We start from the raw sequence: 22,660 nt of genomic DNA, 5'->3' as shown, positions 1-22,660 counted from the left end.
TGTTAAACAAGGCAATTCCCCTTCATTCAGGCCCCTAATGTTGGACAAGGCAATTCCCCTTCATACAGGCTCCTAATGTTGGACAAGGCAATTTCCCTTCATTCAGGCCCCTAATGTTAGACAAGGCAATTCCCCTTCATACAGGCCCCTAATGTTGGACAAGGCAATTCCCCTTCATACAGGCTCCTAATGTTGGACAAGGCAATTGCACTTCATTCAGGCCCCTAATGTTGGACAAGGCAATTCCCCTTCATACAGGCCCCTAATGTTGGACAAGGCAATTCCCCTTCATTCAGGCCCCTAATGTTGGACAAGGCAATTCCCCTTCATACAGGCTCCTAAATGTTAAGCAAAACAGCATGACATTCCCTTCTTCAAACAGATACCTAAAGATAGCCAAGACAATCCCCTTCATATAAGCACCTTCATCATTTCTGAAGATACAGCAATTGCCTGAAGTGTCAAATGGAGGACTATGTGAAAAAATGAAGAAAAACCTCAAGATTGCATCATCAGTCTCACATCAGGGAGAAGACAGAAAATTCTTCATATTTTTTGACAATACATTTAATTTTTGTCATTTCTATATGATTCATGCATATTTATTTAGTACTTTCAATTAAAATCTTCATGCAAATGACATGACTTTTGACAACATTATAAACCGCTTGTCACATTATTGGTATGTATGCTTAGTACACTAGGAACACCACTCTGTTAGGGTTGATGAGTAAACGGCAGGCACAGCTACCAATCCAAAATTTTAACATTGGAAACAGCAATCCACATCATTTCAATTTAAGCAATATGTATAAATGGCAAGATTACAATAGTTAGCCCACAAATATGTTTTTCCTGAAATCTTTAGTTGGCCATAATTTGCATAACTAAGCATGCATTACTTGTAATAAATACAGACAGTATGATGAATAAACCTCATTCATTTTTACAAAACATTTGAATTTCTTCAACCTAACTGATCACTGGTCTTGGATAAAACGCCCATTGAGGCATACCAAAATGATAGAACCAGAGCAAAACCATATTTCAGAACTATGATAATCTGATTCCATAAGTTTCTTGTCTGTCAAATTATATTGTGAACAACATAAGATCATGCAAATTCACAAGAAAGAATAAAAAAGCCAAATAAACATTTCAAGATTAGCATCTTGTATTACAGATTTCGCTGTGAGTAATGAAGCAGGCCAACTTTGAAGATTCTCTTCAAAAATGTCCCATTGTCTTCTGATTAGCGAGGTTAACACATCGTTTTAGGTAAATATCAACACCTGAGCTCTGTGCAGACTGACATCGTGAACGTCCCGCACGTTTTGGCGAGTCAAGGCTCTACTGTACTTGTGACACTCCACTATCCTTGGCACCAATAGAAACTCCCCTAGGTTCTATTTTCAACATCACAGTACTATTATCATCACAACTTTGGCTCCTTGTTGCAACTAGTTTCCCACGTCTAAATTTGTCTATAGGTTTGTATTGCATTTTATTGTTGTTCTCTTTGAGAACATTGCTAAGCTTATTACTGTCCCTGGAAATTGTCTCCATCTGCTCCTCCATAGCTGTTGCCATACCTTCCTCAACCTCCCTGTGAGAATCTGGGGTGACCTGCGAGGGGGAATGATCGGAGGACAGGGATGACAAGTTCTGACCATTCATAGCCTTTACTTTGTCCATATCAGTCTTATCTCTCCAGCACGAGGCACTAGAATATGTGGGGTTCTTCCTCGTTGATCCTGTTTGACCTTTTACACACAGACCATCCCCTGGTTCCTCACTAGTCAGGTACGCACGACTAGCAGGTATGCTGACCTTTCGCTGCAGCGACTGTCCAAGGCGTACTCTACTGTCCTGTTTGAAGGATGTACCCTGAGGATTGTGGACCTTTGCATACCTCTGCATGTCTTTGACCTTGTTACCTGAAGGTTTAGCAGGATTTTTAAGAGGAGCCACCACTGTGTCCGACCTGGAAATCTGTAACTAAAATTACAAAAACAAAAATCAGACTACTCTTTCCTACCAGGTAAAATACCATATTGATCTTGAAATTATTATTTTTACAAATCATAGAAAATTGTATAATGTGTAACACTTAAAAGTTACTAAATAAATAAATAGTATCGCCATAAAGATTTCTAGTCATTCAGTTTAACAATAATGTAAAAACAATATTAAAGATTCGAAAAATTCATTTTAGATTTTAGAATGATTTCCCCTGTCAAGGTGAAAATGTTTATGTAGAGAAGGAAAAAAATCTTTTCATGAATATCAATAATCTCCTTCATTTGGATCAGTAGTGAAAAATCTAAACCTGTGAAAAACTAATGGCTAGAAAAAGGGAAATATATTTTAATACACAGAGACTTTATTATCTTAAAAAAAAAATATTGTTAGAATCTAATAACAAGCAAAGGTTTGAACTCCAAGGTAATAAAACATTACTGATAAGTAAATAGTTTATATAATACAGTGAACCAGGAACTTTTATTCGATGAGATATGTAAATAGTGTAGCATTTGGTTGACTGTCAGCAACAGGACTAAAACCAGCTTTTCTGTTAGATCTACCAACAGATGTTCAACAGTGATAGTTAAGGACCATCATTTTTCTCTAAAATATTTCCTACACTGACACATTCCCCTTTACAAACATTTCCATGTTAAGGTCCATCAGTGTATTACTAAAATATTTCCTACACTGACACATTCCCCTTTACAAACATTTCCATGTTAAGGTCCATCAGTGTATTACTAAAATATTTCCTAAACTGACACATTCCCCTTTACAAACACTACCATGTTAAGGTCCTTCAGTGTATTTCTAAAATATTTCCTACACTGACACATTCCTGTTTACAAACATTTCCATGTTAAGGTCCTTCAGTGTATTACTAAAATATTTCCTACACTGACACATTCCTGTTTACAAACATTTCCATGTTAAGGTCCATCAGTGTATTACTAAAATATTTCCTACACTGACACATTCCCCTTTACAAACATTTCCATGTTAAGGTCCTTCAGTGTATTACTAAAATATTTCCTACACTGACACATTCCTGTTTACAAACATTTCCATGTTAAGGTCCATCAGTGTATTACTAAAATATTTCCTACACTGACACATTCCCCTTTACAAACATTTCCATGTTAAGGTCCATCAGTGTATTACTAAAATATTTCCTACACTGACACATTCCCCTTTACAAACATTTCCATGTTAAGGTCCATCAGTGTATTACTAAAATATTTCCTACACTGACACATTCCCCTTTACAAACATTTCCATGTTAAGGTCCATCAGTGTATTACTAAAATATTTCCTAAACTGACACATTCCCCTTTACAAACACTACCATGTTAAGGTCCTTCAGTGTATTTCTAAAATATTTCCTACACTGACACATTCCTGTTTACAAACATTTCCATGTTAAGGTCCTTCAGTGTATTACTAAAATATTTCCTACACTGACACATTCCTGTTTACAAACATTTCCATGTTAAGGTCCATCAGTGTATTACTAAAATATTTCCTACACTGACACATTCCCCTTTACAAACATTTCCATGTTAAGGTCCTTCAGTGTATTACTAAAATATTTCCTACACTGACACATTCCTGTTTACAAACATTTCCATGTTAAGGTCCATCAGTGTATTACTAAAATATTTCCTACACTGACACATTCCCCTTTACAAACACTACCATGTTAAGGTCCTTCAGTGTATTTCTAAAATATTTCCTACACTGACACATTCCCCTTTACAAACACTACCATGTTAAGGTCCATCAGTGTATTACTAAAATATTTCCTACACTGACACATTCCCCTTTACAAACACTACCATGTTAAGGTCCATCACTGTATCTCTGAAATATTTCCTACACTGACACATTCCTGTTTACAAACACTACCATGTTAAGGTCCATCACTGTATCTCTGAAATATTTCCTACACTGACACATTCCTGTTTACAAACACTACCATGTTAAGGTCCATCACTGTATCTCTGAAATATTTCCTACACTGACACATTCCTGTTTACAAACACTACCATGTTAAGGTCCATCACTGTATCTCTGAAATATTTCCTACACTGAAATATTCCCTAAATAAGCATTTCCAAATCTCTATGTTAGCATCACACTAGTCATTGTTATAAGGCACTTATCAGTATGTTTATATGTAAAGGAGAGAAAAGAACTTTAACAGAAATGAATACTGCAGCATTTTACAGACATTTGAAACCACTCGCATGTTAGACTTATACATTTATAAAACAATAGAACATAAAACATCAGATACAATTTTCTTATATAATTTTTTGACCATCAACCTGCATTACCTTGCAAAATGTCACAAATAATTTGCAGAGTATTTGACCCTACCATTACTTATAACACTGGGGATATAAAACAGAAGCCAAACCTAAAGATATAAGATATCTATCTGGCAAGTCTTTGTAATGCCTCAGTGTGTTTATATGTGAAATCTAAGGATGATAGAACTGTATGTAAAAGAAGAGTAAGTTGATGGTTCTTAACATAGAATGACACTTTAAAACATCAGAATGACATTACAATACATCTGCTGGCAAATCTACCAGAAGAGCTGGTTTTAGTTGTGTTGATAACAGACAGATATTCAGTTCATATGTCCTGGCTTTAGATACACTACTCTTCAAATTTGCATATGTATTGACTGAAAAAAAAAACAGCACAATTTTCTCTCTTAAACTTCAAAACTACATTTCTTCATAGAAGATCAATATTTAAACCTGTATCAATATTTCTATCCAGGAGGCTTGACATGAAAGAGCAATAAAAGTGGTATGTCTGTATATTTTAGCAAACTGTATGCATAAATTATAAATCATCATCATATAGCAGATCGCTAAACTTGAAGTCGTGAATTTTAGTAAAATGAGGGAGAATTGTCATGATTGTGAAAAAAAATTCATCAGCTTAGGAAATTGCAAGGAATGGACAACTTAAAGGCATGTCACAATTAAATGTGAAAAAATTATCTTGTCGTTGAAAGTGTGGACAGCAAAACATTTTGTGTACATAAATGCCTAGATAAGTAGATATTCTAAAACAATTTTTGTTTCATAAAAAACATCAACAAGAAAAACTTCAAAATTTTCCTTTAAGTAATTCTATATTATCTGCTGAGAGAGTTGGTTTATTGATGAAAAAAAATCACAACCTTCCTGTATAATTCTACTGACCTGTATCAATAATAGTAATGCAGGATTGTAAATCCATGATGTGAAAAAAATGTTCAGTTACTTAAGGACAAATCTGTGGTGTTATCATTTCTTACTGTGATGGATGTCTGGAACAGGTTTGAATTCAATATCAGTTTGATATGACCAAAACGTTTAACATTAGCTTAGTGTTTGTAGGTTGTGTTCAAAACACATTCTTGTAATACAGAAGTTAAACCATAATGAAAATACTACAGAGTACAGATACTACAGAGCTCTAGCTATTAAAAGGATAATCCTACAGCATACAGCAGACAGAATATACAGTGGGGCCTCATTCATCCAGCATGTCCCTCCACCAGTTAGTAATTCAGAGGATACAGGGCCTGTTTTCTGAACAAGATACCAAAGACATACAATTGTCTCAAAATAATAATACTGGAAATGAGGGAGGCTGGATAACAAGGAATGAGGGAGGCTGGATAACAAGGAATGAGGGTGGCTGGATAACAAGGAATGAGGGAGGCTGGATAACAAGGAATGAGGGTGGCTGGATTACTAGGAATGAGGGAGGCTGGATTACTAGGAATGAGAGTGACTGGATTACTGGGAATGAGGGAGGCTGACTTACTAGGAGTGAGGGATGCTGGATTACTAGGAATGAGGGAGGCTGGATTACTAGGAATGAGGGTGGCTAGATTACCAGGAATGAGGGTGACTGGATTACTAGGAATGAGGATGACTGGATTACTAGGAATGAGGGTGACTGGATTACTAGGAATAAGGGTGGCTGGATTACTGGAAATGAGGGTGACTGGATTACTAGGAATGAGGGAGGCTGGATTATAAGGAATGAGGGTGACTGGATTACTGGGAATGAGGGAGGCTGGATTACTAGGAATGAGGGAGGCTGACTTACTAGGAATAAGGGTGGCTGGATTACTAGGAATGAGGGTGGCTAGATTACTAGGAATGAGGGTGGCTGGATTACTAGGAATGAGGGTGACTGGATTACTAGGAATGAGGGAGGCTGGATTACAAGGAATGAGGGAGGCTGGATTACTAGGAATGAGGGAGGCTGGATTACTAGGAATGAGGGATGCTGGATTACTAGGAATGAGGGAGGCTGGATTACTAGAAATTAGGGTGGCTGGATTACTAGGAATGAGGGTGGCTGGATTACTAGGAATGAGAGTGGCTGGATTACTAGGAATGAGGGTGACTTGATTACTAGGAATGAGGGATGCTGGATTACTAGGAATGAGGGTGACTTGATTACTAGGAATGAGGGAGGCTGGATTACTAGGAATGAGGGTGGCTAGATTTCTAGGAATGAGGGAGGCTGGATTACTAGGAATGAGGGAGGCTGACTTACTAGGAATGAGGGTGGTTAGATTACTAGGAATGAGGGTGACTAGATTACTAGGAATGAAATGGCTGGATTACTAGGAATGAGAGTGACTGGATTACTGGGAATGAGGGTGGCTAGATTACTAGGAATGAGAGAGGCTGGATTACTGGAAATGAGGGTGACTGGATTACTAGGAATGAGAGTGACTGGATTACTTGGAATGAGGGAGGCTGGATTACTTCGAATGAGGGTGACTGGATTACTAGGAATGAGAGTGACTGGATTACTGGGAATGAGGGTGACTGGATTACTAGGAATATGGGTGGCTGGATAACTAGGAATGTGGGTGGCTGGATTACTAGGAATGAGGGTGACTGGATTACTGGGAATGAGGGTGGCTAGATTACTAGGAATGAGGGTAGCTGAATTACAGAGTTGCAAATGTATAGATCTATAATATTATATATACTGATTATAAAGAGGGGAATTATTCTGGTGTTCAGACACTTATAAATACTAAAGAAAACAAACAGATCTGAAATTCTGGTATGAACATCTGAAAACTCTGCTTCACACATAATTGATGTTTTTATTTTAATTGGAATACAGTGTAAATATGTGATATTGTCATTACTTCATTGTGACTTGTACAGCAAAACAATCATTATCTAGACAATGCCATTCAAAAGATAATATTAAAACCATATGGTATGATTATCAAATTTACTACAGTGAGACACCACAACTCTAGTCTTTTAGTTCTTCAATGGAAGTGGTATAATATCTTAAGAAGTTGGACTGTTAGGACTTTGATCAGGCTGTGCAGCATTCCTTGTAAGCTATTCACTTAACATATTGCATTGCCCATCTGTTCTGAATATACTACTACTTGGCCTACAAAATAATTCATGGCCTTTATCCACACTTTGTCATTACTGAAAGCTGACAGCCAAATATCATTGCACAAAAACCAAAAGTTTTTAAAGATATCATAAAGAACATGAGATCATATGATCAGTTATCAGTTCTTTTCCTCTACTTTCCTCTTGTATTTATTTGCTGTTAAATATTTGTGGTAATGCGTGCATTGACAGGAATTAATCATAACTGAAACACCAATAAACAATAGAAACCTATATGTGATTGAAACACCAATAAACAATAGAAACCTATATGTGATTGAAACACCAATAAACAATAGAAACCTATATGTGATTGAAACACCAATAAACAATAGAAACCTATATGTGATTGAAACACCAATAAACAATAGAAACCTATATGTGAATGAAACACCAATAAACAATAGAAACCTATATGTGATTGAAACACCAATAAACAATAGAAACCTATATGTGATTGAAACACCAATAAACAATAGAAACCTATATGTGATTGAAACACCAATAAACAATAGAAACCTATATGTGATTGAAACACCAATAAACAATAGAAACCTATATGTGATTGAAACACCAATAAACAATAGAAACCTATATGTGATTGGAACACCAATAAACAATAGAAACCTATATGTGATTGAAACACCAATAAACAATAGAAACCTATATGTGATTGAAACACCAATAAACAATAGAAACCTATATGTGAATGAAACACCAATAAACAATAGAAACCTATATGTGATTGAAACACCAATAAACAATAGAAACCTATATGTGATTGAAACACCAATAAACAATAGAAACCTATATGTGATTGAAACACCAATAAACAATAGAAACCTATATGTGAAATAATAAAAAATATTTTTTCTAGAGCATAATAATATTAGAACACTACATATACATTTCTTGTAAATATCATTCTATAAATAACGATAATATATAAAATTTTACAAGTGGATATTCATAGGATGTGCAGGGTTTATAGAAGGAAAGTTGGGAATAGATAAGACATTTTAGTTGGCCAAATGGTACAAAATATTACAAACCTTCCGTCGGCGAATAAAGCTAGAAATCTTGCGGTTCTGTGGACGGGCAAACAAATCAAAGCATAAAGATAGACAAAAAAGTGACATTTTCACTTGTTACCCTTGTATTATAGTGTTTTGGCTATGCATCATGCAAAGTTATATTTATTCTCACATGAACTTTAAATCCAATTTCATTTTTTAAAAAAAAATAAATAAAAGTCAACAAAAGATATCAAAACTTTCCAGATTTCAGAAATAAAGTGGCATGTGCAGTGTCCGACTGATTAGCAACTAATTACTGATCTGAGATAAGCCTTTTATACTCAAGTGAAAGAACCGAAGGTGAAAAAATAATATCACTTTAAAATGGCAGGATATCATTACACTGAAATGGAGTGATTTGATATTAAAAATTTGTTCATTTTTGTCTCATTTTCCTGACAGATAAAATAATTCCTGTGGGTCTTTAAGCTGGCTTTTTTTCTTAATTGAATTTACACACTCCAATTTCATCAGCACATAACGGGTCTCTATCAGACATTTTGTCAGTATCTGCCAACAACAGTTTATAGAATATCTGTTGGGGACAGCTGTGAGTGGTACTGCCACAGCCAAGTGGGTCTCCTGATAAGCCTCCCTATCCCACACACCTGTAGGACAGAGCTACCTGTATCGCTAATTACCAACTATTCAAAATAATTGTCTCTGTTTCAGGAAATGAGTAGATTTCCTATAATTTCCTGAACAGCATCATGCCAATTCTCTGAAGTATTGTATTGCGGAAGTGATTTTAGCTTGTGTTGTAATAGTTTTGTCTGAGATTATCAGGGTTTTTGTTAATTACTTGGTCATTATGTGGTACAGACTAGGTGTTATCTAGTGTATTGACCATATCCTAACTATAAATATATTACTATACCACTTCTTTACTTCTCAGATTCTGCAATACAAATTTGATGGTTTTTGAGCAAGGAACCTGCCCCTGTCAGCAACCAAGGAGAAATTGACTATTAGTTTTCTTCTCTTAATTCCCACTACAGTCAGTCAATTTTGGTCATATTGTTTTTACGAAAATTCTAATAATAAATTCTAAAAGTTAAAAGAAATAAATTGACAATAGCTAAATCAAAAGATTACCGACATGTTTTCAATATACAACTTCATTTACATACCATATTACAATTCTTTATCAGTATATATTAAAGTGTAACACTATATGCCTATATATGAACCTCAGAGACACGAAAAACATTCTTTTAAAGGACTTTGGGATAATTCATTTCTTTATTAACTGTAATCTATTAATCAATATATGTTCTAAAGTATATGTTCTATCCTGATAAAGTTTACAAACACAACAGGAATATGCTTGTTTTGGAAGACACCATTCAAAATGTTTTCAAATGTTGGTAGTTACATCTGTACAACAGGAAATGTCAAGGTCAGTCATCATCTGTACAACAGGAAATGTCAAGGTCAGTGATCATCTGTACAACAGGAAATGTCAAGGTCGGTGATCATCTGTACAACAGGAAATGTCAAAGTCGGTGATCATCTGTACAACAGGAGATGTCAAGGTCAGTCATCATCTGTACAACAGGAAATGTCAAGGTCAGTCATCATCTGTACAACAGGAAATGTCAAGGTCAGTCATCATCTGTACAACAGGAAATGTCAAGGTCAGTCATCATCTGTACAACAGGAAATGTCAAGGTCAGTCATCATCTGTACAACAGGAAATGTCAAGGTCAGTCATCATCTGTACAACAGGAAATGTCAAGGTCGGTGATCATCTGTACAACAGGAAATGTCAAGGTCGGTGATCATCTGTACAACAGGAAATGTCAAGGTCGGTGATCATCTGTACAACAGGAAATGTCAAGGTCGGTGATCATCTGTACAACAGGAAATGTCAAAGTCGGTGATCATCTGTACAACAGGAAATGTCAAGGTCAGTGATCATCTGTACAACAGGAAATGTCAAGGTCAGTGATCATCTGTACAACAGGAAATGTCAAGGTCAGTCATCATCTGTACAACAGGAAATGTCAAGGTCAGTGATCATCTGTACAACAGACAGTGTCAAGGTCAGTGATCATCTGTACAACAGGAAATGTCAAGGTCAGTGATCATCTGTACAACAGACAGTGTCAAGGTCTGTACAACAGACAGTGTCAAGGTCAGTGATTGTACAAAAAGGAAATATCAAGGTAAGTGATTGTCTGTACAACAGCAGGTGCCTGTTTTATCAACAAGAGTAGATCAGGTATATGCTTAACCATTAAAGGTGTTGATGATTTCTATGACGTTCCTTACGAGGAGTTGATCAATTTTTCATGGCCAGGTTATTCTGTTATTGACCCCATAACACCTATATACTAAATTTTATTTCCTACTTGACAATCTACACAGGCTTCAAACATCTAAATAATTACTTAACCATTTTGTAGATCAACTTCACGGATAGGTGACTGCTGTGCTGATAACATCATACTTATTTTAAGTGGATGAAATATTCATGTGGAAGAGCAATGTGTGTGAAAATGATGTGATTATCTTTTAGCATACTCTGTTTGGCATGTCAAATGATCTATCAGTTCCAATGGGCTTTGGGTGTGTGTCTCACGCTATTTAAATGAAACATTATATAAGTCATTGAGCAAATCAATGCTTAAAAAGAGCAGATTTTTAATAAGCTCTTTTGCCTGTACAAATTGACAATTTAACGCTTGTGTAAATGGAGAACAATCTGTTACAATGTTGTCACATGTCTTGATTTTAATCTTTAAACATTATTTTGGAAAAAAAGGTTTATATGTATTTTTTAAAATCAGGTCACTTCGGGAAAAGGAAACAAATACAATCCCTCATTATTGTTTTAAAGTTTTTCAAACTCAACAACAAATCAATTATTTCAATATTTCCTAAAATCATTTTCTCACACCTTGACTTAAGTTTGTGCAAAATGTGAGATAAAGGATCAATTTGGTAGAACTACTGAAAAGCTTTTTTTCAGAAAAAAAGGGGAAAAAATTGTATTATTTCAAGCAATTTGATTCATTGAACATGTGCTTTAGACAGGAAATCTTCTTCTGGTAATTTTCAACTTGAAGATCAGAAAATCAACACCACATACTGAATGAACTTTCAAATCAAAATGGTTAAGGCAGAATACTGAATATCACTTACCCCAAAATTAGCCTCATTGTTCTTGTTTGGAATACTGTTCGTTGACTGAGGAGGTTTGATGTAGTTTTTGGTCCTGGATGATCGAGTGTCATCAGAAGTTTCAGGTGCAGCCCAACTTCGAGCATAATCAGCTAAAGAACTTTCAGAGGCACGCGTCATTAACACTGTATAATTACTGGCAGCCCGCTCAAATTGTGATAGGTTGATAACTGTTGTCTCACTATGGCGCCCAGACCGCAAGGAAGGACTGTCCATAAGACGTCCGTCAGGGAATTTATGATGAAAGTTGTTGCCTCCTCGGCTATAGATTGAGTTATCTATGAACTGTAATCTACTTGGTCCTTCTTCTGGGTAAGATCTACCTGTGTAAGATGATTCAAACATTCTAATCACCCCTACATCTGTAGCGGACTTCCCTTGAATGAGAAACTTTTCTGGAGATCTGTTGTTACTTTTAGATCTTATATGGTCAATTTCAGTAAAATCAATCTGTTTACTAGTAAAGTTTGTATTTTCTCTTGGAAGCATAAAGCTATCTGCTGGAGTTCGACTGACTTGTACAACAGAAGGGGGATGTTTCATCCCACAAGTTTTTTGACGATCATAATTGAGATATAGTTTGGTCATATCTTCCCTGTTGTAAGTCTTCTGTATTTTGGCACGGAATTCACGGTTCTCTCGTGCCTCCTGACTTTCTGACAATTCATTTGGCACCGTTTGTTCACTGTCCACCTTTGTGGGTGCAGGACTGACATATTCCTGAGCAGCGCTCTCGGACTCCGAGCTGCTGAAAGGTATAGGTGATGTTGCCACATCCCGAACATGGTGGGAGGCCATCTGTGGCTCTTCTCTGTGGCTGTTTAAGGAAACCTGAACCACCAGTCTGGTAGATTGTGCACTCACTGGTACATCAGTAACCAGTTCTGCGTCCTCGTCCTCCTGCATGGCTATAAACAAACACAATATAAATTGTAAATACAGTCGAAACTTGTTATCTCAAAATTCAAGAAACCATGGAAAATATTTATACTTATCTGAATTTTAACTTAAAAAAGTGTCCAAATAAGGTGAGATTTAAAATTTGTTGATTACTGTTGAACAAAGCAAGCTCTACAATAGCACAGTTAATTTTTCAACCTGTTGTTCGAAAGGGCTGTAAGTAATTAGAGACAAACAGATTTCTACTTTCTCATTTGATTTTTATTTATCCAAATAACAAAACACAATAACAATAGTGATCAATCACTCACCTTGTTCTGTCTGTAGATTATATATTTTACAGAATGTGAAAATAAAAACACAAATGAAAATTTACTTTTGTTATGCTACTAGAAACGATGTTTGTTGTTACAGATTATGTTAACATGACTCAGAATAAGCATATGAAATATGAAATGGTAGAAATCTTTATCAGTGTCAACCTGTATGTTTCTGTCCTACCACCTTAAAAAAGAGACTTTTTTTGTTCATTAAAGATGCACACTCAACCCAGCCCACTACACACCTTTCTGGTACATCATGGTGATATTATTTCTTTTCATGTCTTGTGTAAACAAATTACTTGGTTACTATACAGGTGAGTTACTGTTGCAGTATGGAGACAACTTTTAATTTGACAATTAAACTGGTAATCATTTGTCACTGGTCAATAAATATGCTGTATATTCAGCTAAGTAATACGCACAAGTAACTTTTGATTTTTGACATTTGCATATGCACTGATCGAACACTTTAGAAGATGTGTCGATGTTTTGATGAAATTTATTTTGAGAAAACGAAGGACTTTCCACTTGATTTGCAATTGAAGGGATCGAAAAATCACTTTGACTCAAGTAAAATTTTAACTGAAAGATATTTGAGTCATCCAAACTAAAATTAAAAGATGAAGAAGAAAAAAAAACAGAGCTAAGAAATTATTTCTTCTCAAACAGAATTTCGACTCAAGCGATTTTGAGACAAATTTCAACTGTATGCATCATTTCGAAAGTGATGTTGAATTCATGAACAGCAAGTTGTGTGCTGTTATGTTTTTCTAAGTTCAGAGATATGCAACTGCACTGAATATTTACAAAAAAATTAAACGTGATGCCCTTAATCAAATCATGAGAAATTCTATAGTTGTCATAATGATCTCATTGCAGAATATTTGATTTCTTTGTGCGATATAAAGCTAGATGTGCTCACCATGGTTCTGTTTTTCTTTACTGTGTTCACATTTTGGAATGTTACATTATTTACTTAGCGTGACCAAGATTTACATGGCAGGTGTAACTATTGAAGCAGAAGATGCTTACTCTTCTGGAACACTTGTTCTTATTCTCCATGTACTTTTTCAGTAAACTGCATGAAATCTTTCTTTTGCTTTAAAGTTAAGATTCTGTAAACATGCTGATATATTCTTTGTTGCTTTTCTAAAACTCCACAAGAGAGTGCTACAAGAATTAAGACATGAAACTTTGAAAGCAGAACACTTTTTGTCAATTTGGAGGAAAAAGGGGGTAAGCCATATTACATGGTGACTGTGATGAAAAGAGTTAAATCTGAGAGGCTGAATATTGTTCTGGTAGTTCAGTGAGGTAAACGGATAGGATTTCAGTGCACCTTACTCTTTCCCAGAAAAACAGACTTGTTAGGCTAGAAATGTTAATTTTGATATACAGGGACAAACAGAATGTGTGATAAGCAAAACAAACCACTATCCATCATTATCCATGAATTGACCTGGGTTACAATATGTAATTGGTGGGTGTAGAAACAGTTACGTAATCATAATCCTTGAAAGTTTTAGAATGTGAATTAAGACATTATCAAATCAGAAACTATCTACAAAGTCTCATAGAATAAGAATATGACAAGCATGTGGTAATTGGTATCATCACAACCTGTTCCTAATAAAAACAAATGCACTCAATATTAATGCAATTTATGTTAGCTATACAATCTTTGTATTTTTCTCCATTTGAAATCTTCCATTTGATAATTATTAAGACTAAAAGCATGTGAACTGAACAAGGATAATATTTATGCAATTCATTCAAAAAAGTTATTCATCTTGAAATTGTATTTTTTTTATATAGTGAATTAGATATTTGAAGTGATATAAGGCCGTATCAAAACTTACGTTCTCGAGGAATATCTGGTGTCGGTGCATAAAATTCTGCTAGGCTGAGCTTTGTTTTGTCCCTGTCAATTGTGGTCATGTCCCGGCGAATATTCAGACTGGGCAACAACCCTCCAACCTCATCTGTGTTCTCTATACACAGGTCCTGACAAAAAATAAAGTTCTAAAATAACCACCATGGTAAAGTTTTACATGTGTCATCTCTGGCCTCTGTACATAGGTTCTGTAGAAAGGTACAAATTTAAGTTTTACAAGTACCAACCAAGATTCTATACAAACGTTCAGTGTGTAAAATCAGTTTTAAAAGTAGCATCACTGGCCTCGGTATACAGGTATGAAGGGGAGATTGTAGCATATCTGAGACTGAAGGATATGCTCTACAGAATAATTTCTGATTTTCATAAAAAGGAAATCTCGGGAACGCAGTAACTTACTGGCATTCTAGTGCAGAATTCAAATGTTCAAGTTCTGAAAATTTTGTAAATGATATAAATTTTCTTTTATCAATTCTACTGATTTAACTGAATGTCTATAAACAGTAAATTTCTGTAAAACATGGTAGTCATTCAGTTTACAAAAAAAAATATTCAAATTGATGTAGTACATGTAGTAAAGAAATCATAAAATCTGCATTGTCCCAACCCAATATACCTGTTGATTGTTTACAGGTGTGACAGCTGATTCCAAATCGTCAAAGTCTGCCAAGTCTTCCTCTAAACGATCCAAACAAATAGAATCGGAACACTCGGATTTGTCAAAACTGGCTTGCTCTACAAATTCTGTAAATACAAATATTCACAGATAATTTAAAAGTTTTGAATGAAGAGAATACTATGTGGTGTAGACATATATGAAGGCAGGATAAAGGTGAGGCTTTCCAAGGAGTAAGACAAACCTTTAGGATACTTCTATATCTAAACATATCAATGTAAACGTTCTTTAAATTACATCTACGGTGGACCAAACTTACAGCTTGTATCAATCACTCATGTTAGATGGAGTTGAAGCAGGATCTAACTTGGGAGGAGACCAGACTACTGGGGAAAAGTCGTGTGGACAGGCAGATGATTCCATACATGTACACTACCACATCTTGTTGGGGAATAACGTAGGTAAAAGGTGAGTGTGCTACTACTGCAGCACCTAACCACCAAAATAGTTCAATACCAAGATATCACAGAAGTTGATGAAGGTTACAACAGGACACTATTTCTTACAGCACTGTACCTGGTGCTTATTCAGACAGGTAACCATTACATACATTACACACCTGGTGAGCTAGTGCTTACTTCAGACAGGTAACCATTACATAAAATACAATATAAACCTGGTGAGCTAGTGCTTACTGAAGACAGGTAACCATTATATACATTACACACCTGGTGAGCTAGTGCTGACTTCAGAAAGGTAACCATTACATAAATTACACACCTGGTGAACTAGTGCTTACTGAAGAGAGGTGACCACTATATACATTTCACACCTGGTGAGCTAGTGCTGACTTCAGACAGGTAACCATTACATAAAATACAATATACACCTGGTGAGCAAGTGCTTACTTTAGACAGGTAACCATTACATACATTACACACCTGGTGAGCTAGTGCTTACTGAAGACACCTGGTGAGATAGGTGACCATTACATACCACACAATATACACCTGGTGAGCTAGTGCTTACTGAAGACACCTGGTGAGATAGGTGACCATTACATACCACACAATATACACCTGGTGAGCTAGTGCTTACTGCAGACAAGTGACCGAATGATAAACCTACCAGGTGAACCGGTTATGCTGACCGCATGCCACGCTCCACACGTAACAAACTGTACTGAGTGACTCCTCAAGTTCACACAATGTGGTTCCCAAACACGGTGACTGGACACTTTCGCTGGACAGATTGTGTGACTGTTTTTACCCCACATATACAGACGTCCATTGTCTATAAGAAAAAAAACAAAAAACAAAAAATGAAGTAGTTGTTCTTCCATGGAAACATATTCTATAAATACTTTGATATTTCCAGGCCTCTGAAGTAAACCCGAGGATGTTACACTTTGATCCATGTCTCCCATCAGGTCATTTAAATTGTCCATATCTTTTTCTGTTGACATGTCTCAGAAATGTCACATCCCAGGACACATCTGGAATTTTCTATTACACATAGATCATTTCCCACCAATCCCCCTTCTGGGGAACATCAGCTTTTTTCATTACCTTATGTTTCCATGTGTAAGCCACTTAAAAAGCTGAACAGGTAAACAAAATGTGATTAGGGCAATCAAAGCTAGGACACAAATTCCATGGATGTGTACTGTTGATCTTATTCAGAAACTTTCATCAAACAAGGAATTTTGCTAGTTGAGCAAGCATGTTTCATGAAATCAAAATGAAAGTCAAAATGTATTCAAATCCTTTTAATTAAGATATAAGTCATAATGCATCCCAGTTAATATTAAGTGTACTTCAGTTCCCAGAGAGTAGTGCACCCTTGAGAAATCTGTAAAAATGTTAGAAGCAGATTAGTATTGGAATCACCTTGGGATCTATCATTAATAGATATTCATACAAAATCATAAAAACGTAAGGCAAAATTGATGTTATGTTTCCTTAAAATCTGTGAACCACTTATCTCAAAACCATGTTGTGGAAATTATTTCTAAAAATCTTGAATTCTCAACATGTCTTTTTTCAGTTTGTGACCTTCAAACAGTCATTCAGGGTAGGAGTTGATTTTGCTAGTGAATTTCTTAAAATCAATGTTAGTGACATTTTGTACCTTTGAAATGTGAGCCCTATGACCCCATTTAACAACTTCAGGAACAATTGTGACAGTTTTCCTGGAATCTGTTCAGTATTGTTATGATACGTTCCAAAGGATGACTACAGACAAGGACAAAATGATTACCTACGATACCCTGTGATGACCTTCAGATAACAGGAGAAACAAAGATAGTGACGGGAATAAGTTGATTATCTAAAACTATGACAGATTTTTTAATTTTGTACCTTTAGCTGGGGCTGTCAAACATATTTTCATAGAGTCAGTACTTAATTGTGTGATCATTTCACAATAAATGGTTGCTGTTTACAACTTAACTGTATGAACTTAGTATCAAATAATTTGTTGAGAAACTAATTTCTAGTTTAGTATATCCTTAATTAACAAACATACTTAAAATCTATTATAACTATTAAAATAATTTACTTTTTTTTCTAATAGTAAACTTGATGAGATGAGTTGACATTCATTCTCAAAACAGAATATTTGTCTCCTGAGTCTTAATCCAATAATGGGCACTCAAAAAACATTAATGGTCGCTATTTTAAGCAAACTTTTAACTTGAAAACATTGAAACCAAGCTGTCCTACATTAGTATATATAGTTAATGACAAGTTATGATTATATCAGTAATTAGGATATTTTCTATTCTTAGAAATAAAAATCCGAACATCAGCTTAATACTTAACATAATTTATGCCAGTACTTTATTGGACATAATGGACATCAAGTGAAAACTAAGGAGCTTATGAAGACATTGAATCACAGCAAGAGAATTACTTTGATGAAACTTTTGAATAATGAAGTAAAACAGTAGTATGCTTCACACTGGTTATTTGTCTGGCGAAGGTGACCATGTAGTCATTCAAACATCACACTCTATTCTTCTACTGGTTGTGTTATAAGAACTTATATTCTATTAACATTACCAACAAGAAGAAAATGTCGCTAAGTATATTTTGATCAAAATAGTCAGAAATTAAAAGTAACTTGCAGTGGCACCTCTATCTAGGAAATTGATTAAACACATTACATTTCATAAATATGACAATGATAAACAAATGGGAAATTAGAAAAGAAGCATAACTCCCCCAAAAACCTCAACGATATAACAAGTATACAACTAATCTTCTTTTGTATGTATTTGTTTTGTAAATATTGTTAATTAGAAGAAATTTGACTAAAGTTAATAAATGAACCGAACTTTCAAGACAATCATAAAACATCAGCATTTAAATATTAGTAGCAATCTGTGTGTCTACATCACAGTCTATTGGCTAAATCATTACAAGATGGAGGAGGAAAGATAAATATTTATAATATAAAGGAATCCTTTTTAAAAAAATACCCCAAAATATTTCTAAATTTAGAAAACATATGATTTAAGATTTTCATTTAAGCCATCAAATTATTGAAATGATTTATTAGGTCATCATATTAATGGGAAACTTTCATGATACTATCACCTGTGCTCCTAATCAATTCCATCACAATATTTTAGTATGTAAGTTTGAACCACGACCAATTTCCCCTTACTGACAATGTATGTATTACAGGCTTGGGCCATAGCACCTTGTCATGTATTATAAAGCAGACAGTCGGTAAAGGCAAACATTGAAATCATTCACAATAAAGTGCATAATAACTGCATTAATTAACTTGCTCATCTTCCATATGAATGATCAACACATCAACTGCATAAAGAGAATTTTTTTCAATATTAAGAGCGCTTGACTGGTGTATATTGGAGAAATGATATTGACAAGGTAACCTTGCCCTACCGAAAGGAGTTTTGATTTCATATCATAATGGTCCTCGCTTTGTCAAAGGCCAAAAGCAAAATCTCATCGATGAGTACAAAAAGGATTTCAATGCACTTTTCAAAAGATAACTTCTTTTCAGGTCGCGCTCTATAACATCGAAAGGACCCAAGGCCATGAAAGCCTATCCAGCCACATGGATTGGACATGCCTCGTTGAAATGCTTTCACCACAGACAACATTATGTCTGATTACAGGAGCATATCATGAGCAGTAAAATCCATAAATTTGTGAAATTTTATCCAGTTATTATAATCATTTGTTCTTGCCTAAGTAGCGAGTAATATTTCAGTCATCTATCACAGCGAGTTTGACATGCGGAGAAGATAGGGCGGGGAGGTGTGTTGTTCAACGCTGTCACACTGGAACCATTTAGGACCGAACAATGGCACCGATCCTTATCTTCTACCATCCCTTCACAAATTGACTGTACGTAAAAATGGCAAAATATAATCAGCTCGTCTGAAAAATTAACACAGTGCTCTCTGCTGAGCGATACAACCAAATGGATAATTAATGACGAACAGAATGTCTCCTATTAGTCCTAAAACATAAATTGATTTTTCATCTTATCCTATTGTAGACAAGCTAAAAATGGTTATGGTACAAAGATGAAAAGGTTTCCATGAAGGCCTATGAAAGGGAATTTATGGCCTTTTGGAAAAATGGAACAGTGATGTTAAAATGAGTGCAAATATTGAGAGATATAATAACTTGATAAGGAGGAATGTAACAAATATCCATAAATTTGTTATCATAACATGTTTGCAGACTTGTTAGTAACTGTTTGCTTATCTGAATACGGAATTGATGAGGTACACAGCATTTCAATTAGCCAAATCTATACTGCTCTTTTTAGCTTTGAAGATGAAATACATATAGCGTCTGTGTGATTTTTTAGTGATGATAATTCTGCTGCATGACCTCGAGACAGTGCATTTCCTAGTGATTGTCTCGCAGCCTCAGCCATTTACTGCTCGAGGCACTATATAAAGCACAGTATTAATGGGCTACAACTTTCAACATTCAAATGTTGGTAAAAACCTTTCAAAGCACCGGGGTTTGAGGGGCTTTTCAAAATCTCGTGAAATAGATAACCATTGGTGGTGTGATTGTTGGCTGTCACTCGCCAGTAGATAAGTTGGCCGGCACGTTCACATTTGATAACCACGGAAAAATTACCTCGGCACCCAAGATCTGCTATCTGATGGGAGAGCACTGTACTTGTGACATCATTGGACAAAGCCATGCTGTCTAAGAACTTTCTAACAATTCCCTATTTCTCTGCTACGAGGACATTTGGATGACAGAATATTCTGTTGTTCAAAAAAAGGGAATGGACTTCAGAATCAATATATTTACACAGGAAATGTTTTAGAAATGAACATTGTCCATCTGGTATCATTCTGCCTTCTAAGATAAAACTGTTGAGGAAGGGTTGAACTTTTTTAAATTGTTTTTAAATCATAAAAGTCATTGAGAGAAATAATAAATTTACACACAAACAAGGAAATTATTCCAATATTTGGACTATAAACGATATTGAAATTATTTGTGATTTTTTTTAATTAAATCATATCGTTTATTTATTGGTCATGTATGGTGTAATCAGGTGAGTTTTAAAAGGCCCTCCAACCTGCAGGTTATATTAAGAATTCTCATTAATATGATATCCAAAATTCAAAGTTAAGTTTATACTTCATTTTATCCTGGATAGAGTTCCAACATTTAAAAAAAATTCACAAATTCAGCAAACCCCCCATTCCTACCTGTGTTTATGAATTACATTTTTGCCAGTAAAATACAGGACTTTATCAATTTGATGAAAACTTGTATCATCAGTGGTGATACAAAAAGTCTTCTATCATCACTAGTCATCTCTGCTGCACACTTGTGAAGAAAAAAATTTTGTCAAACTTATGAAATATATATGATATTACACGAGAAACCATTAAATATCCTCATGATGTCTCTCTAATATCAATACAACCAAACTTACCTTGTTGATGTCATAAAAACGATAGCAGTCACCTGCTAGTTTAATTATTAAAGTACCTTTGATGTAAACCGGATCTTTTTTAATTCTGAATTTCATACATTTATTCTTCAGTAACACTATCAGTTATCACTTATTTTCAATGTTCACTTAAGAAATATTTTTTCTTTTCCATTGTTAACTTCAGTGTAAACAGCATTATTTTTTTTTTTACAGACATTTTAAAAGATGCAATCGTATTACTTTGAATTATCTGTAAAAATTAGCAGTTTACACACTAATAAGCAATGACAAAGAAAAATCATATCTGATATATTTACATTTTGTGTTTTTATTTATGCTATTTTAAATGAAATAATTATCGTCATTCATCGGACTTTATACACACTGACAACTGATGAAATAGCTAAAAAGCTGATTCCATTTTGGCAGGATAGGATGTTAGAAGACTTGACATTTATCGATGTGTGCCCAGTAAACATCAGTTTTGTTGGTAAGTACAAACCAGAAATGTAAATATATAGATATTATTTACATCATACCTATATGCCTTAGGAAGAAACATTATCAATTACACCCAGTAAAAACAACAAAAAAGTATGATAACTGATGAATCATTTCATAAGTATTTTGGCATTCTCTCTTCATTGACACTTTAATTGTTCTGATGTGAAATAGTTTCCAGATTTTCAAAAAAGAAAAAAAAAACATGTATCATGCATTTGACAGTAGTAGGCTGTATCTATCACACAGAAAAATGAACTTTACACAATGTTTATATCTGTTAGAACCATGAACATTCATAGATTTTAAGAAACCTTCAAAAAACACATACCTGAAAAGCTGGATCATCAATTTAAGATATTGAGGCACTGTATTACGTAACATTAAGGAGATTTTGAACATTGACATTATTTTGTGTCTGTTTAAACTTCAAATATATATCTTCTAAAATGTAAATATATATATATATATATATATATATATATATAGCATGAATGTGGATCATCATTTTTTCACAAGTTTAAAAAAATAAATAAGTGATCCTAAATCAAAAACATTTTGATATTTGTTTAAAATTTAATTGAATATTTAGCATTGCGTATTTACATAATTTACATAACACTTATCATTGGTCTATATCTGAATGCCTAAGTGAACAGAACAAACAGGTTAGGTAAAATCGCACCATAAAATTAAATATGTTTTACACAATAATGACAACACAGACTTTC

At 34.7% G+C, this 22,660-nt stretch overlaps 1 protein-coding gene across 2 annotated transcripts in view; it reads right to left on the bottom strand.

The window, feature by feature from the left end:
* Positions 1 to 1,076: 1,076 nt before the first annotated feature.
* The window catches only part of LOC132544517 (uncharacterized), a 137,327-nt gene continuing 115,743 nt past the window's right edge, over positions 1,077 to 22,660 (bottom strand). Inside the window, exons 10-15 of one of the 2 annotated variants that reach the window (XM_060208120.1) lie at positions 16,605 to 16,769; positions 15,477 to 15,604; positions 14,826 to 14,970; positions 11,705 to 12,651; positions 8,534 to 8,569; positions 1,077 to 1,998 (exon numbers count right to left, since the gene is read on the bottom strand). In XM_060208120.1, the coding sequence (XP_060064103.1) occupies positions 1,351 to 1,998; positions 8,534 to 8,569; positions 11,705 to 12,651; positions 14,826 to 14,970; positions 15,477 to 15,604; positions 16,605 to 16,769 (2,069 nt within the window). In that variant the 3' untranslated portion in view covers positions 1,077 to 1,350. The remainder of the gene's footprint in view (positions 1,999 to 8,533; positions 8,570 to 11,704; positions 12,652 to 14,825; positions 14,971 to 15,476; positions 15,605 to 16,604; positions 16,770 to 22,660) is intronic. The other variant, XM_060208121.1, reaches the window with a different exon arrangement.

This window comes from Ylistrum balloti, unplaced genomic scaffold (assembly GCF_031769215.1).
Source record: "Ylistrum balloti isolate Yb309-2 unplaced genomic scaffold, AGI_CSIRO_Ybal_v1 Utg369800, whole genome shotgun sequence".
Classification (NCBI taxonomy): domain Eukaryota; kingdom Metazoa; phylum Mollusca; class Bivalvia; order Pectinida; family Pectinidae; genus Ylistrum; species Ylistrum balloti.
The sequence above is the reverse complement of the archived record's forward strand: the minus strand, read 5'-3'. Positions and strand labels throughout refer to the sequence as shown.